Source organism: Malassezia globosa (genome assembly GCF_000181695.2).
Source record: "Malassezia globosa CBS 7966 chromosome Unknown mgl_sf_3.1, whole genome shotgun sequence".
Taxonomy (NCBI): Eukaryota; Fungi; Basidiomycota; class Malasseziomycetes; order Malasseziales; family Malasseziaceae; genus Malassezia; species Malassezia globosa.
The window spans coordinates 747,932-762,338 of NW_001849871.1; the positions used below are offsets into that span (position 1 = coordinate 747,932).

At 50.9% G+C, this 14,407-nt stretch overlaps 7 protein-coding genes across 7 annotated transcripts; 2 read left to right on the forward strand and 5 right to left on the reverse strand.

The window, feature by feature from the left end:
- Positions 1 to 1,134: 1,134 nt before the first annotated feature.
- On the reverse strand, positions 1,135 to 2,193 carry MGL_1671 (uncharacterized protein; the record flags this gene model as incomplete). The annotated part of the gene is made up of 1 exon (XM_001731436.1): positions 1,135 to 2,193. The coding sequence occupies one exon, from the start codon at positions 2,191 to 2,193 to the stop codon at positions 1,135 to 1,137; it is 1,059 nt and encodes a 352-aa protein (XP_001731488.1).
- A 199-nt stretch (positions 2,194 to 2,392) lies between these two features.
- On the reverse strand, positions 2,393 to 4,121 carry MGL_1672 (uncharacterized protein; the record flags this gene model as incomplete). Its single annotated transcript, XM_001731437.1, has 2 exons — positions 2,393 to 2,692; positions 2,742 to 4,121. 2 exons carry the CDS (start codon positions 4,119 to 4,121, stop codon positions 2,393 to 2,395), a joined length of 1,680 nt encoding a protein of 559 aa, XP_001731489.1.
- A 282-nt stretch (positions 4,122 to 4,403) lies between these two features.
- MGL_1673 (uncharacterized protein) lies at positions 4,404 to 5,330 on the reverse strand (the record flags this gene model as incomplete). The annotated part of the gene is made up of 5 exons (XM_001731438.1): positions 4,404 to 4,414; positions 4,485 to 4,810; positions 4,867 to 5,095; positions 5,190 to 5,250; positions 5,292 to 5,330. 5 exons carry the CDS (start codon positions 5,328 to 5,330, stop codon positions 4,404 to 4,406), a joined length of 666 nt encoding a protein of 221 aa, XP_001731490.1.
- A 214-nt stretch (positions 5,331 to 5,544) lies between these two features.
- MGL_1674 (uncharacterized protein) lies at positions 5,545 to 8,268 on the forward strand (the record flags this gene model as incomplete). Its single annotated transcript, XM_001731439.1, has 1 exon — positions 5,545 to 8,268. One exon carries the CDS (start codon positions 5,545 to 5,547, stop codon positions 8,266 to 8,268), a length of 2,724 nt encoding a protein of 907 aa, XP_001731491.1.
- A 262-nt stretch (positions 8,269 to 8,530) lies between these two features.
- Positions 8,531 to 10,447, reverse strand: MGL_1675 (uncharacterized protein; the record flags this gene model as incomplete). Its single annotated transcript, XM_001731440.1, has 1 exon — positions 8,531 to 10,447. One exon carries the CDS (start codon positions 10,445 to 10,447, stop codon positions 8,531 to 8,533), a length of 1,917 nt encoding a protein of 638 aa, XP_001731492.1.
- Positions 10,448 to 10,964: 517 nt separating this feature from the next.
- Positions 10,965 to 11,879, forward strand: MGL_1676 (uncharacterized protein; the record flags this gene model as incomplete). The annotated part of the gene is made up of 1 exon (XM_001731441.1): positions 10,965 to 11,879. The coding sequence occupies one exon, from the start codon at positions 10,965 to 10,967 to the stop codon at positions 11,877 to 11,879; it is 915 nt and encodes a 304-aa protein (XP_001731493.1).
- Positions 11,880 to 12,120: 241 nt separating this feature from the next.
- Positions 12,121 to 14,265, reverse strand: MGL_1677 (uncharacterized protein; the record flags this gene model as incomplete). Its single annotated transcript, XM_001731442.1, has 1 exon — positions 12,121 to 14,265. One exon carries the CDS (start codon positions 14,263 to 14,265, stop codon positions 12,121 to 12,123), a length of 2,145 nt encoding a protein of 714 aa, XP_001731494.1.
- Between the last annotated feature and the right edge of the window lie 142 nt (positions 14,266 to 14,407).

Sequence of the window (14,407 nt, forward strand, 5' to 3'; positions counted from 1 at the left end):
GGAAAAAGATTCGCTCAATGTAAGAGTCAACACTGTGATGGGAAAAGGTTTTAATAGTCCTGAAAAGACACCCGTTGTTCCTGTTCGACTACAATGTTCTAGAAATGCGAATGTCTCAAGTATTCTGGGGAACGGAGAAATGCAAAATCCACCTTGTCAGCCAGATATTCAAAATCCATCTAAACGGCGTCAACGTTGTTCTTTTGTGTTGAATGACGGAGCTCGTGAAGCTCAGAAGTGCAAATCATCCAAAGGTGACGGCGTGTCTAAAGCAAGCTCTGTTACCCGAGTCTTGTCACCTGCACCGATTGCGCACAGTCCTCCACCTTTAAAGACCAACTTGCCAAGGTCGAAAGTCTCGTCTCGAGAAACGTATTCTGCTCCTGTCTCGTTACGTACTGGCTCGGTTGGGCGATCGCCATGGTCTGCCACTTCATTGGAACATGATGGAAGTGACCCTTGTTCCACATGGGTTGAGCAAGGGCTAGATGTACATGAAGCAGATAATGTTCATGGACAAGAATTGAACCTTTTCATTTCAACAGCACCTGCCTCGAGACATTCAGTATCCTCCCGCCATGGCGTACGTTCGCCCTTCTGGCGTCAGGATAGTGTGTCTGGAAGCTCGGCTTGCCAAGACAAGGCTGAAGAACTTGCTATCGTTGCTGAGCGTCTTGTATTGCACCAAGAGGATGATAGCTTCGAGCATCCTACTACCGCGGACGCTGGTGCACTTGATAGCGACAATGATGATCGGAGTGTCGAAGAAGAACCTGACAGTCCTCATTCTTTATCTTCTGGACAAACAACGTCATTTGGACGCAGCCTATCATTCCAGCGGGATCCACATGGTCCATTCTCAATGCGCTCAAGTCTATCTTCCACATGGCACCGACCTGTTCATGACAGCGTTGTACCTGTACCCAGGCCTCGTCGATCTGACACGGACGGCAAAGGTTGCATTGATCCATCATGTATACACGACAGTTCTGTGCCGAAATCGTTAACAAGGCCATGTGTCCAGTCGTCGTGCATTGCCATTGATGACGGCAATTTGCATGCACCAGCCATGGCCTTGGTAGATTGCCATACTGTTTGCATGGGTTCACCACCCTATATACCCAATTCTTCATCTTATACTGACCATGCTAGCTCAATAAGGTCCTCGAGCTTGAATGCCTCGGGCCGTTCATAGAATGAGCGTAGCAAAGCTCGTCTTTTTTCTGCTTCTTCGTCATTGTCCAGCCCTTCAAGCGCCCAGTCGAGGTTATAAAAGCGTTGCAGTCCAAGAGCCAAGAGCTGAGCATCTTGCTGCTGGACATGTACTTTACCATTCTCACTCTCCGTAATATCACCCCGCATAAGTGCAATACCTTTTGACTCAAGAAGTTCAGTGTAGTGCGTCAACACAAGCGTTGGTTGAGCGTACTCTTGACGCAGTTTGTATTCAGCAAGCGGTGTAAACAGAACAGCCATAGGAGGTGGTGCATTGGATGACGCTTCTTTAGGTTTTGGCAATGAGACCCACTGCAGATAATAAATCTCATAGCCATTCTCAGCGTTACCCGCCTCATTCTTAACCGCGCGAGGCAAAGGTAACACAAATTGGGGGAACTTTTTCGCAGTCACAATCATTTGAACATATGTAGCTGCAGGTACAACGGCTGACACCTTGTTTTTCATGATGTGAAATCCTGCCCACAATTTGCCAATGTTGTCGGGCGTCTCATGAACAACTTTTTCAAGCTTCATGAACGAGGAGAGTGGTTGAACAGGACTCGGCGAGCCTGAATCGTCCATCAACTTCGAGTTCTCCGTAGCACGCCTTTTTTCACTCAACTTTTCTCGCAACGCCTCGTCTCGCGCCTCGACAGATGTGCCTGGATGTGATTCCGACTCACGCTGAGTCTCGCGTACCTTGGCTTCAGCCGCGCGCTTCGATGCGGCCATGTCATCAACGCTCTTGAAACCTTCTTTCGCGATTTTTTCTCGCAGTTTGTCGTTGTACTTGTTGAGATAAGCTTGGCGCTTGGCCGTGACACTGGCACCTTTGTCATTGCCTTGCGCGAACTGATCCAGCAGCTCTTCAGCTTTGGGTATATTCCTTTGCACGAGAGACACATGCACGCAGCGATATGTACACCGAAGCGGCACCACTATGTTCCTTGTTCGCACAGTTCGAAGCGAAAACATTTGCGAGAATAAGAAACTACAACGAGCAGTCAGCCGTTCCAACGCCCTCAAGCATCATCCTCGTCGTCTACAAGCGTCTTAAATGTCTATGTATGACTAAACAGCGAGAGATGTGCCAGCTACACACAAATGTCACCCGTAATCAATCAAGGACTTGGGAAGTAGGTTGCGAAATTTGTTTACAGACGCGTTCAAGTCTTCATCGGTCTCCAGCGATGTATACCCAAACAGGAGCAACAGCGCAAACAATTGCCATGTAGAGAAACAAGAGGATCATAGACACGGGCACGCTGGTGTACATAGTTGGCACAAGTAAATTGATTAGACCGGTCAGGACGTTGGAAATGAGGAACAAAATTAGCGAATGTCGGTTAATGAGATCAAACAAACGGGGTACCGGAGGAAAAGAATCATCGTAAAATACTCGCTCCAAGACTTTGAATCCAAGAAGAAGCGAAACATTAAATGCAGCACACCATAAAGTGTAAGGAAAGTTGGCCTAGACTGTTAGCAATAGATAGGCGACAGGGTAAGTGAGTTATACATACCAATCGTCGGCTTATCTGGAAACCCAAACACCTGACGATCCAAACGCCAAGCCATAGACAAAACGAACGAATACACAAGTCACGCTCTAATTTGTCTCGTCGTCGCGTATCGGCCATAATGTGAGCAATGTCGAGGCCAGCTAGGGCAATGACCACATAGCCCGGAAGACTAACAAGACCTTCTTTGTTCAATGATACCCAGCTTAATGGATTTCGTGCATCTGATATAGCAAACGTACCGAGTGGCGTCCATGCCAGCACGGATTCGTGCACCAGTGCGATGCCCAGGGAGTACAGGCCAAAGGGAGCAAAACCTGGCCGCCAAATTTGCTGTGAGACATCAATAAAGGGAAGCACAAGGCCCATGGTGAAGAAAAAGTTCCAATGTACACCGTATTCAGACACATGCTCAGGATACTCGGTCCGCTTGACCGTCAAGACACGTACCGCTCCAAGAAGCACTAAAGGAAGCGTACGTCTTAGAAGGCGCGAGAATGAGCTTCGTTTCGAGCGTAGGGACACCAGGCCATGAGAAAAGGCAAAAGAGCCTACTCCCAAGTCCATTAGGCTTGTACCCCACGTCTCACATTTGGCCAAAAACCGCGGGAAAACAGGAAAATCGACGGCGAGAATACAAAACGTCGTAAGCATCATCAAATACGCTCGATATATAGTAACATATGACCATTTCTGGCTGGGAAACTTGTCAGATTGAGCTAGATCATTGGTTATAGGGGTAGACATCGAGTTTTGGGAGCATGTCTCAAAACATAGTGGTGACAGTGACATGCATGAGAGATGCTTTCCTTGTAAGTCCGCTTGATGAAGACTAGACGAACGGCTTTGGGATCCATTCCGACTGAGAAGCGTTTCTCTCTTAATGGAAGTATCCGAGTCCAAGTCCTTTTTCTCTTGTGTGGATGAACCGTCTGCATGTACGCAGAAACTCTCACGAAACGATGCATCATTTGATTCATCCGCGTGAAGTTGAGTATGCGTGACGCGGTTATTTGCATGTTTGAGCGGCAGCCTACCGTCTTCCGAGGCTTGGACACGGTGAGTCCCGATCTTCGTGCGAGTGCGGTATTCATGCAACATCAGTACAACCGTTGGGAGCGATAAGCACGAGAGTAAAGCGACTATGTCATGGCTTGAAGTGGTACAGGCAAGCATAAGAGGCACGACCAACATAACAAAGTCGGCAACATACGAGTGCAAAAGATTATGCTTTCGCCTTCCGTTCACACAGAGCCATAACGCATACGAAGCAAGGGGAGTTAAGCTCAAAAGATTAATATAAGCGATGGAGGAGCCAGATTGTCCCATGATCCATTCTTCTTTGTCTCGCTTGTAAGAAGACCATGCCTCGGACCATGACATGAGGGGCAAGAAAGACAAACGCTAGGGAAATTCCTGACACGTATTTAAGCGCATACGGCCAACCAGCTGCTCAGACTCCAAAATTGAATCCCCTTCTCGTCGCACATATGGCTTGTTTGACTGGTTTGAAATGAATCCATAGGATATGTAGCCATACAAGCACTGAATTCGTGACCAAGATTCACGCGCGACATAATGCCGCGGAAATTTCGAGACAAAATGCATGCGTACGCTCATCATACTTCTACGTACAATACGCCACCTGCACTACAAAGGGCCCACTTAGATGGAGTCTGTCATAGTTAGCCATCTGAAAGGATGCGATAAGAATTTCACCCTGAAGCAAAGGCGAAGAATACGTACCACGAAGGAGCGCATTCAACTTGTTAACCCGGTTAGCGACCGAAAGGTCGACGGAGCGGTCGCCCAGGTCTACAGTCACACCGCCCTGCAACGAAGAGTTGACTTTGTAGTCGAATTTGACGCTCTTAGCACCGCCAGTCGTAGCGAACTGCGACGTCTTAAGCGCAGATTCGAGACGAGACGAAATTGACTTCTCGAGTGGCTTGGCGCTTGTAATCGTGATGATGACTTCACCACGGTGAGCGCTCGTCAACTGCAGGAAGCCCTCAATAACTTTTTCGGAGAGGCCGAGGCGGCCATTTTGCGAGAGTGTGTTGAAAAGGTTGCTGTAGTGTGTTAGTCACAAGCGGACATCAGAGATGCACGACTGGCCAGTACATACGTAGTGAGCTCATCAGCACCGCCCTTCTGCTTGGAAAGAAGCTCGCTAATCGTCGACGTCCTAGTCTGGGCTGGCACGGTCGGGTTCGTCAGGAATGAGCGCAATTTGACAGCATCCGGCGAGTCTGACTTCAGGACGTCGTGGAAGTACTTCAGGTCCGACTCCACCTTAGATAGGTCCTTCTCACTCTTTGTGAGGGCTGACACGTAGGCAGCCGTGGCGTACTTTCCTGGAGAGAAGTGTGAGTATATGATATTCGAACGAGACCAACCGCAGCCAAAAACTAGGCAAGGATGGGGGGATAGACGAGAGTATCAACATACCAGCGAGGCCTTCGATCTGGATCGGCGGACGAATCGCGGCCTGTGAAGCATAGCCACGAGTCTTTTGACTGTCAGAGATATATGCGCACGAAGCATACATACCTGGTTCAACACGCGAGGCACGAAACGAGACGCCATCATCAGGGATGTAAGTACAGAAAAGTGGATGCCCGGGGCCGCTGATGCCTAGTTTCGACACGGCCCCTGTGCATGGCCAGCGCGCCCCGGCCCTGCCCGGGTGGTATTCACGTGACATTTATCATGTGATCAAGACGATGGCTGGAGGAGGGATTGAAGAGAAAAACGCCTGGTGACAGAGCAGAAGCGATACTGGTAGGCGCCACGACTTGCCAGAATGTCGAGCCGATTCTTCCGCGCAATTTCTGACTCGGAATCCGAGTCTTCGGAGGAGGAAGAACTCCTGTCTGATAATGAACAAAAAGAGGTAAAGCCCAGCACGAAGAGCAAGGCTGGTCGTGGCAGTGATGACGATGATAGCGAAGAGGACGATAGTGAGGAAGACGAAAGTGAGGAAGATGAGGACGAGGAAGACGAGGAGGAAGAAGCACCTCAGCAGGCCCGCAAGCCAATGTCGCGATTCATGCGCGATGTAGACGAGAGTGAAAGTGAGAGTGAAGAGGAAGCGCCAAAGGTAATCAAGAGTGCTAAGGACAAGCGACTGGATGAGTTCCAGAACTCGGTGCATTCGATAGAGAATGCTCAGCGCATTGATGACTGGATGACCATTTCGAAGGAATTTGACACACTCTTGCGTTTGTGTGACCGGCAGCGCACCTTGAATGAATCGATTCCCTCATCGTTCGTAAAGTGTCTTGCGTCGCTTGAGACGTTCCTTGCCGAAACACTTGCGAACAAGGAAGCGACGAAAAAGATGAAGGCGCCCAATGCCAAGTCCATGAACGGCATGAAGTCGAAGCTGAAGAAGGTCGTGAAGGACAATGAGGCGGCGATTCAGCAATACCGCGAAGATCCAGAGGGTTACGATGCTAAGGTTCAAGCCGCCCAAAGTACGCCGGCTGTGCCTGAAATGCCCTCGCTGAAGCCCAAAAAGACAGACACAGTGACCTCTGCAGCACCTGTGGTCGCGCCAAGCGGCGAAGCTGCTGGCGGTGCTGGCGACGACTTCCAGACTGTTGGCCCAGGCGGCAAGGTGGTCATGACGGCGGACGCTCTGTTCAAAGGCTTGGCGGCTGTTCTAGAGGCTCGTGGACGAAAGAGTACGGATCGAGGCGAGCAGATTAGCACATTGATGAAGCTGTATGAAGGAGCACAGACACCATACCAACGTATTCGTGTGCTGTTGACACTGGTTGCTGCCCGCTTCGACTACAGTACATTGGCTAGTACTCATATGCCCATCGACATGTGGAAGCAAGCGCGCGATGAGCTGACGACGTTGATCAAGCTTTTGCTCGAGAACCTGTCTTACGTGGTGCTGGAAGAAACCGACGATTACGATGACCAGGTAGAGCGGAAGCCCAATGAGAATGGAGAGGGAGAATTTGTCCCGGTGCGTGGTAGTGTCGTGTCATTCATCGATCGACTTGAAGACGAGTTCACCAAGAGCCTGCAAAACACAGACCCCCATGCGACTGAATATGTGGAGCGTCTGTGTGATGAGAAGCTGCTTTACCAAACAATAGTACTGGGTCAGGGCTACTTTGAGACCGTGCTTGCGCAGCAGCTACCAGAAAAGATGGCGCTGATGGTTTCTGAACCTCTTCGCCGCTGTGTTATGCGCCGTCTCGAGCACATCTACTCGAAGCAGGATGTGATCATTCTAGCTCTAGAGACGGCAAACCACGAGGCACAGCCAGATGCGCCATCATCGCGTATCACGCCTTCATTTGAGGAAGTTCGCGCCCGCGAGGATGGGCCCATGCATCTCGTGCATGCCCTTTGCGTGTATCTTTATCAGCGGATCGATGACACAAGCGAGCGCCAACGCACGCGCGCTATTCTTTGCCATGTCTATCATCACGCACTGCATGCAGACTATTATGTCGCACGTGATCGGTTCTTGATGAGCCACTTGCAAGAGTCGATTCATCTGGCTGATGCTGAAACACAGATACTGTACAATCGCGTGCTTGTGCAACTGGGTTTGTGTGCATTCCGGGTGGGACTGATCCGTGAGTGCCACACGGCACTGCAAGAGATATTTGCAACGGGACGAGTGAAGGAGTTACTGGCGCAGGGTGTTTCGAAAGGCAATATGTACAACGCTGTGTCGACAGAGCAGGAAAAGTTTGACCGCCAGCGCCAGCTGCCGTTCCATATGCATATTAATCTTGAGCTGCTCGAATGTGTGTATCTGGTGGCAAGTATGCTGCTGGAGGTGCCAAACATGGCGTACGCCGGTACGGACATGGAGCTAAGGAAAAAGGTCATCTCTCGGCCGTTTAGAAGAATGCTGGACTATACTGATCGACTTGTGTTCACCGGACCTCCTGAAAATACACGCGATCATATTATGCAGGCGAGCAAAGCTTTGCAGAACGGAGAATGGAAGACGTGCGTCGAACTAATTCAGTCGATCAAGATTTGGAAGCTGTTGCCGCAAAAGGATGTCATCCTTGAGCGCCTCGCACGTCACATTCAGGAAAACGGTCTGCGAACATACCTGTTCAACTTTGCATCTCACTATGATGCGATCTCGCTAGAACATCTGGCCACAACATTCAATCTGCCAGAGACAACAGTGCGCTCGATCATCAGCCGCATGATCTGGCACGACGAGCTGGCTGCCTCACTGGACCCAATGCATGGTGTGATTGTGTTCCGTCGCATGGAACTGAACCGTGTGCAACAACTCTCGCTAGCCCTCGCTGATCGTGCAAATGCAATGCTTGAACAGAATGAATGGCTGCTCGACTCGAAGCTCGATGACCATCGCTCTATCCATTCGGGCCACGGTGGTGATAGGCAGCATGCTGGCGATGCTACCGGTGACCATGATGCCGGCCTTGGCAGGCGTGATGGACGTCGAAAGGGTGGTCGCAGTCGCGGTGGACCTCGCGTTCAGCTTCAAGCGCAAGCTCTAAGCCAAAAAGTGTAAGAAGATGTGCAGGCAAATAACATAGAGATAGGTAGGACGTAACGCAACGCAGGCGTGTTACTCCTGAGTGAGAAGATGGAAAAAAATCAGTGACATGACTATGTGTGGCTCGTTGCTGGCAATGTATTTGGCGCAAGGTCACATTAGGGAGTGGCTCGGAACGGAGGGGGAAAAACGAGGGAATGCAATGTGGCGACGTTATACAACATTTTTTTCAATGACTAACTCGTCGTTATGATAAGGTGGATGACGTGATTGACAGTTATTCATTGCAAACAAACGAAGGGTATGAGGAAGGAGTCTCGGCTGTTACTATTCCACCACATTCTTCATCATGATATACGGTAGCTGACGGTGGCGTCCCAGCATAGTCGGCCCAGCTTGAGGTCATAGGTAGAGGCTCCCGCTGCACACGCTGCAACAGCTCATCAATATTGACAAAGTTGCTTTCATCCAGTGCAAAGTTCCGGTGACGCCGACTGCGTGTGTGCTCATAAAAATCATCGAAGCGGCATCGACAATTCTCACAATGCCCCGGCTTCTTTTCACGTCGTCGCGGAGAAGGTGACACACACTTGCGAGTCATACTGCCAAGACTGCGCGACCGGTGCAACGTCGCCATTGGCGCGCCTGTCGATGTGTCACCTAAAGAGATGGCTTCGCCAAAGCCACTGCAATGGCCGATCTGCCCACCTTGACCGTTTTGTGTACTGGCGCGCCCATCTAGCATACCTTGAAGCATTCGCTGGATAATAACACCATGTGACTCATTTGAACGCTCAGCGGGTGTATGAAGACGGCGATGCAACTCCAAGACACGCTTGTCAGCACTCGTTGGAGCGGACTGCATCGTTGTCTGTTGCGACGTAAGGGACATGGATGTCGTGGATGCCACAGTTGATGCGAGGGCCATGCTGTTATCAGAAGCCATAAGATTTGGTGTGCCGGGACCTGCAGGTGAATTCCGGACATGAGCCAAATGAAGCGAAGCTGCGCGTCGAAGTGAGCGTGATGAAGGATTGGGCATAGGCGCATGCTGAGCCAATCGTTTGCGCTCCTTTGGATCCACATACACAAACAAGCCTCGGCCCTCGACATCACCATGGAGTTCTGGCCATGGCGCATGTTTGCCGGCGGCTTCGTGAGCATGGCGGTCGTACTCTTGCATGAGAATCGGACGATGCTCACCCGTTGCATCTGTCACGAGAACATGGTACGAGTTTTTACCAAAGTAGTGCACGTCGCTGCGGATAGCGAGCGGGTCACGCTCTGTTGTTCCATGCAGCTTTTCTTGTAGTAACATGTCGGATAGGTTCTGTCGCCCAGCTGCATTTCCTGCACCAGGAGGCGCGTCGTCTGCGAGAAGCAGAGACAAAATATTATCGAGCTTTTCCGACCGCCAAATTTTCATCCCAAAATGTTGGGCCTTCGACAGGAGATCACTGGCTGGAAGCGATGGTGTGCTCTCGTCCAAAGGATTCCGATCGGAATGCAAGGGCACGCCCACCAAGGGTACAGGCATAAGAATGCGCGGTGGCGAAATACCTGGACGCCCAGAGTGAGTACAAGCACCGCCCACATCGTGAGCACTTTTGTCCCCACCGTTGCCATAAGTGTCTTCATTGCCTTGACCACGTTCGCTGCTGCCGGTCTGTTTGTGGTTGCACGATGAATGATCCTGCGAGATTTCTTTCACAGTATCGCGCGCAACGGGTATCGGGCGCGTCGTCACGACATGTGTAACACTCCGGGAGAAAAAATCTTCTACAGTCGCACCAAGTTGCACAATCTGCGAAGAACATGTCCGTCTCTGTGCTTCATCCATTCCATCCAAATAAAATACAAACTTGGGAAAGGCGCGCCCGAAAGCTACCTTCCACTGTCTCTGAGACTGCACTTTTTGTCTTTCGCGCTGGTAGCGCTCTTCATGGCTCACACGGGCAGAGCGATCAATGCGAGTCGTTGTTGATCGCGTGTGCGGGAGTGAGCCAGTATTCGCGTACGCATCGTTCGATCCGTGCGCGCTTCCCTGTAATACATTGGTACGAGGCGTTTTCACGCGCTTTTCCCGGCTGTATTCAGGCACATTGCGTGCATGTATGCCGTCAAGTGGCACGGCGCGCTTGCGTGGTGGCGTGGCGATGATACTAGCTTCTGGCTTTGGTGACGCCCCGCGCATAGAATGCACACTCGCGCTGTTTCCATCATGTGCGTATACATTTTTTTCACGAAGCGGTAACCTATCTGACTGCCGGTTCGAGCCCAGCGTCATGATGTGCGTTACTGCCAGCCCCTCGTTTCGTCCGTCGTGGCGTTCAAAGAACCCACTGACCCACCCTTTCTCACGTTGCACGTCTCTGCGCGCGCGACGCGCGTCGTTATGGAGGTGTGCGTTCTAAACTCTATACGCTCCACTCACATCTCGTAGTCGTTCTTGCTCTGCCGGCATACGAAGTTACAACGACATTTGTAGAACCTTTGGACTCGGTTCCTTCTCTCCACCTCTTGGGTCAATCGCAAGCATACATCCACGCACCTTTTACACGCCGCTTGATCCAGGGCATGGATCTGAATGGTCGCACTTGAGCATAGGCCGATAAACTCCCGCATTAGCTTGACCATCAGCGCATTCCCCATTATTACCTGTCATTCGCATTTCACCTTTCCAAGAATTCAGGCGGACCATCGCTGTCCACATGCCAAAGACACAAAAAGCTCTAGTATATGCGGTGCGAAAGGGTCGTAAGCCTGGTCTGTATCATTCTTGGGATGATTGTGCCAAACAAGTGCACCGCTACCCGTCTGCGCAGTTCAAGGGATTTCGAACGGTCGAAGAAGCCCGGCACTACCTGCATGATATTGACACCACTTCAAGTGATGCTAGACCCACTTCTGCATCGTCACCGACATCCATATTCATAGAGACGGCTACCAATGCTGCAGCCAAGCTGCCATGGGCAGAGCCGCGACGGAAGCGTGTTGCTGATGTTTCGGAAGACTCCGATCGAACGGCTCTTGCAGCTGATGGGCGAACGAAGCAACGACGCACTGACACACTGACAAACATGTCCGTTGTATTACATGGAAACGATGCGTTGGAAGGAGACCAATCCGACAATCTGAAAGCCTTGTCTGAAAAAATCAAGTCGCCGGACGAAATTATTGTGTACACAGACGGTTCGTCCCATGGTAATGGCAAGCGCGGTTCCATCGCCGGCTACGGCGTGTATTGGGCTGATCCCTTGTATCACCGCCAGAATGTGGCAGCAAGGTTACCGGGGCCAGTGCAGACGAACAACCGCGCAGAACTCACAGCTATACTTATAGCGATTCGCACGCTCCCCGATCCATCTCGACCATTGCACATCTATACTGATAGTCGATATGCGATTCAAGCGATCAACAAATGGATTGTCCAGTGGCGCGCGAACAACTGGAAGACTAGTACGAAGAAAGACGTGGAAAACCGCGACTTGTTCGAGGCTATTCAAGATGCCATCAATGCTTGTCGTTACCGACCTGTTCTAACCTACGTACGTGGACATGCAGGGCATTATGGAAACGTCATGGCAGACAAGCTTGCTAACGAAGGAGCGGCATCTGGAACATAACCACACGAACGACGCACTTCAGCTTATGTACCTGGTACTGACCAAGGCAAGGGAAGCGGAATTAGAAGCAAGCAACTATTGGTTTTTCTGTGTCATCATTTAGAGGGTCAGGGAAATGTGCGTGAAGATGAAAAGGAAAAAGAAACAATTAGAACAAGTGAAATTACACCATGAGACTCTCGCACGATACACAAAAACTTTTTGCGCTTTATCAGTGCGTTGCCGACTGTTTTGGCTGTCTTTACGACCATACATCCAGCATCATGCGGTTGCGCTCCTTGAGTTGTTTGAGCTCTGCTCGACCAGCTTCTTCGTCTACGCCCTTGGCTTCGCCAAGAATGCGAGCCAAAGTGCTTTCTACATCATGGCACATACTCTTACCCTCACCACAAATGTAGATATAAGCACGCTTGTTCAAGATAGCATCGGCCAGGTATTCGCGGTCTTCCCAAATGAGGTCTTGCACGTAAAGTTTAGAGCCATCTGGTTTAAACACCTCTCGGGAAAACGATAGCCGCAGCTTGAGCTTATCGTTGAGCTCTTTCGCATACTGGCCCCATTCGTCACAGTATAAGAAGTCCTCATCACTTCGACGGCACCCGTAGTACAAGTGCAGATCAGCCCAGTCATTCAGCGCCTCTGAGCCCAATTTGTCTTTAGCCTTGCGCGCCGTCGCCACGCGCTCTTGCACAAACGAACGGAACGGTGCAACGCCAGTTCCTGGACCTACCATAATGATCGGCACCTTTGTCGAGGTTGGAAGACGGAAATTTGAACGCCGCACATGTACAGGTACCTTGATGTTCTTCCGACCACTTTCATCTGTTGACATGTATTTACCCTGGGGCCCACCCAAATGGTATAAGGGAGCGCCGTAACGGGGATCGCCTAGAGCAGGCGTCTCATCATGCACGGCCATTTTGACGGCGCTCAAGAAGTTCGAGGCGAGACCAAACGTATCGAAGGATGCCTGCGGCGGTGTGTACCGTAGACCCACAACGGTGATATGAATGCGGTCTGGTGACAGTTTCGGGCTGCTTGAAATTGAGTAGAAGCGAGGCGATAGACGGGGAATCGCGGAAATTACACGATCAAAAGGAATTGGCCACGGTGTAGACTTGAGAATGTCATCGTCAGCAAGTGAATCACCTGCCACAAGCTGTAGCACTTGGCCAATCTTGTAACAGTGATCGGACACGCGCTCGCGGAAGTAATCGCGATCTTTACCCAATCGCACGAGTTCATCCCGCGCCACTTCATTCGGTGCAAACTGAGCGAAAGAGGCCAATGCCTGGCGACTAGCATGTGCGTCGATGTCTAGGTAGTAGCGGGCAACAGCCTCGTATGTCGTCGGCACGGGGAATGGTACTTTTGCCAGCTGCGGATCCAGCGACTTAACGTTGATCACAGTATGACGTTTCTCCCACAACCCCAGCACCGCAAGGAATCGCTCAACCTGTGGCTCAGGATTGCTGGGCCAAACCGCCAAATGGTCGCCGTGCTGATAAGTGATACCACTGCCGCTGATATCAAATTCCACATGCACGCATGAGCGGGATGCCGCACCTTCAACAAACAACTCACGAGTGTGAGCCACGGGTGCTGGGCATGGATTCCGAGCATCATGATTGCCGCTCAGACCCATGAGACCACGTGAATGGTATTCGCCGCGGAAAACCGACGGCATCTCGCTGTCACATTCCGTGACTGCAAAGTCAGACACGTCGCCGGTAGCGCCTTCTTCCAATTCCAGGTACGCAGCAAGCTCCTCGAACATAGGGTCTTTCCACGCGAGGTAGTCTTCTTCCAGACCTTTTTCGTCGTCGCCTTCACCACGCTCACCAATGCGGTGAGCACCAAGCTCCAACAGACGCGCATCGAGCTGTCGAATTGCTTCATTAAAGTACTCGTACGTGCGGTTACCAAGACCAAACGCAACATAGTGAAGATTCTCAAGCGTTGATCCGTTGGTAAACGCAACATCGGGCGACTTCAGGAAATCCATCATAGCCACGGCATTGTCTGTTGGTTCGCCTTCGCCGTAGGTGGCCATTACAAACACAGCAACACAGTTTTCGGGCAGTAGGTCAAGTTTGTCAAATTCTTCCGGTTCAGGGTCCACAACCAAGGGCGATGTACCGTAGCGCGATTTGACCTCTCTCGCAATACGGATAGCGTATTCTTCAGCAGTGCCTGTCTGCGATCCGAAGAAGATAACGATCCTCTTCTTTTGAAGCTCAAGCCGTTCAACAAAGTTAGACCCGTCACCATCATCCTCTTCGATAGGCTCAGCCACTTCCTGGGACTTGAACAGTGTATTCCGAAGAATGAAGACGGTAATCAGACCGACCAGACCAGCCACCAGCCAAAGGGTAATCCCAGCCATCTCGAAAGAATGGCACGTAAGATAATGGGAGAGGAAAATAAAAAGATTGTTCCAAAGGAATGACGTGCAGCCACGCGTCGCTTACGCCTTTTTGACACCTAGCAAACCCGGACACGAAACCACGCGATCTTGGTACGCTGCC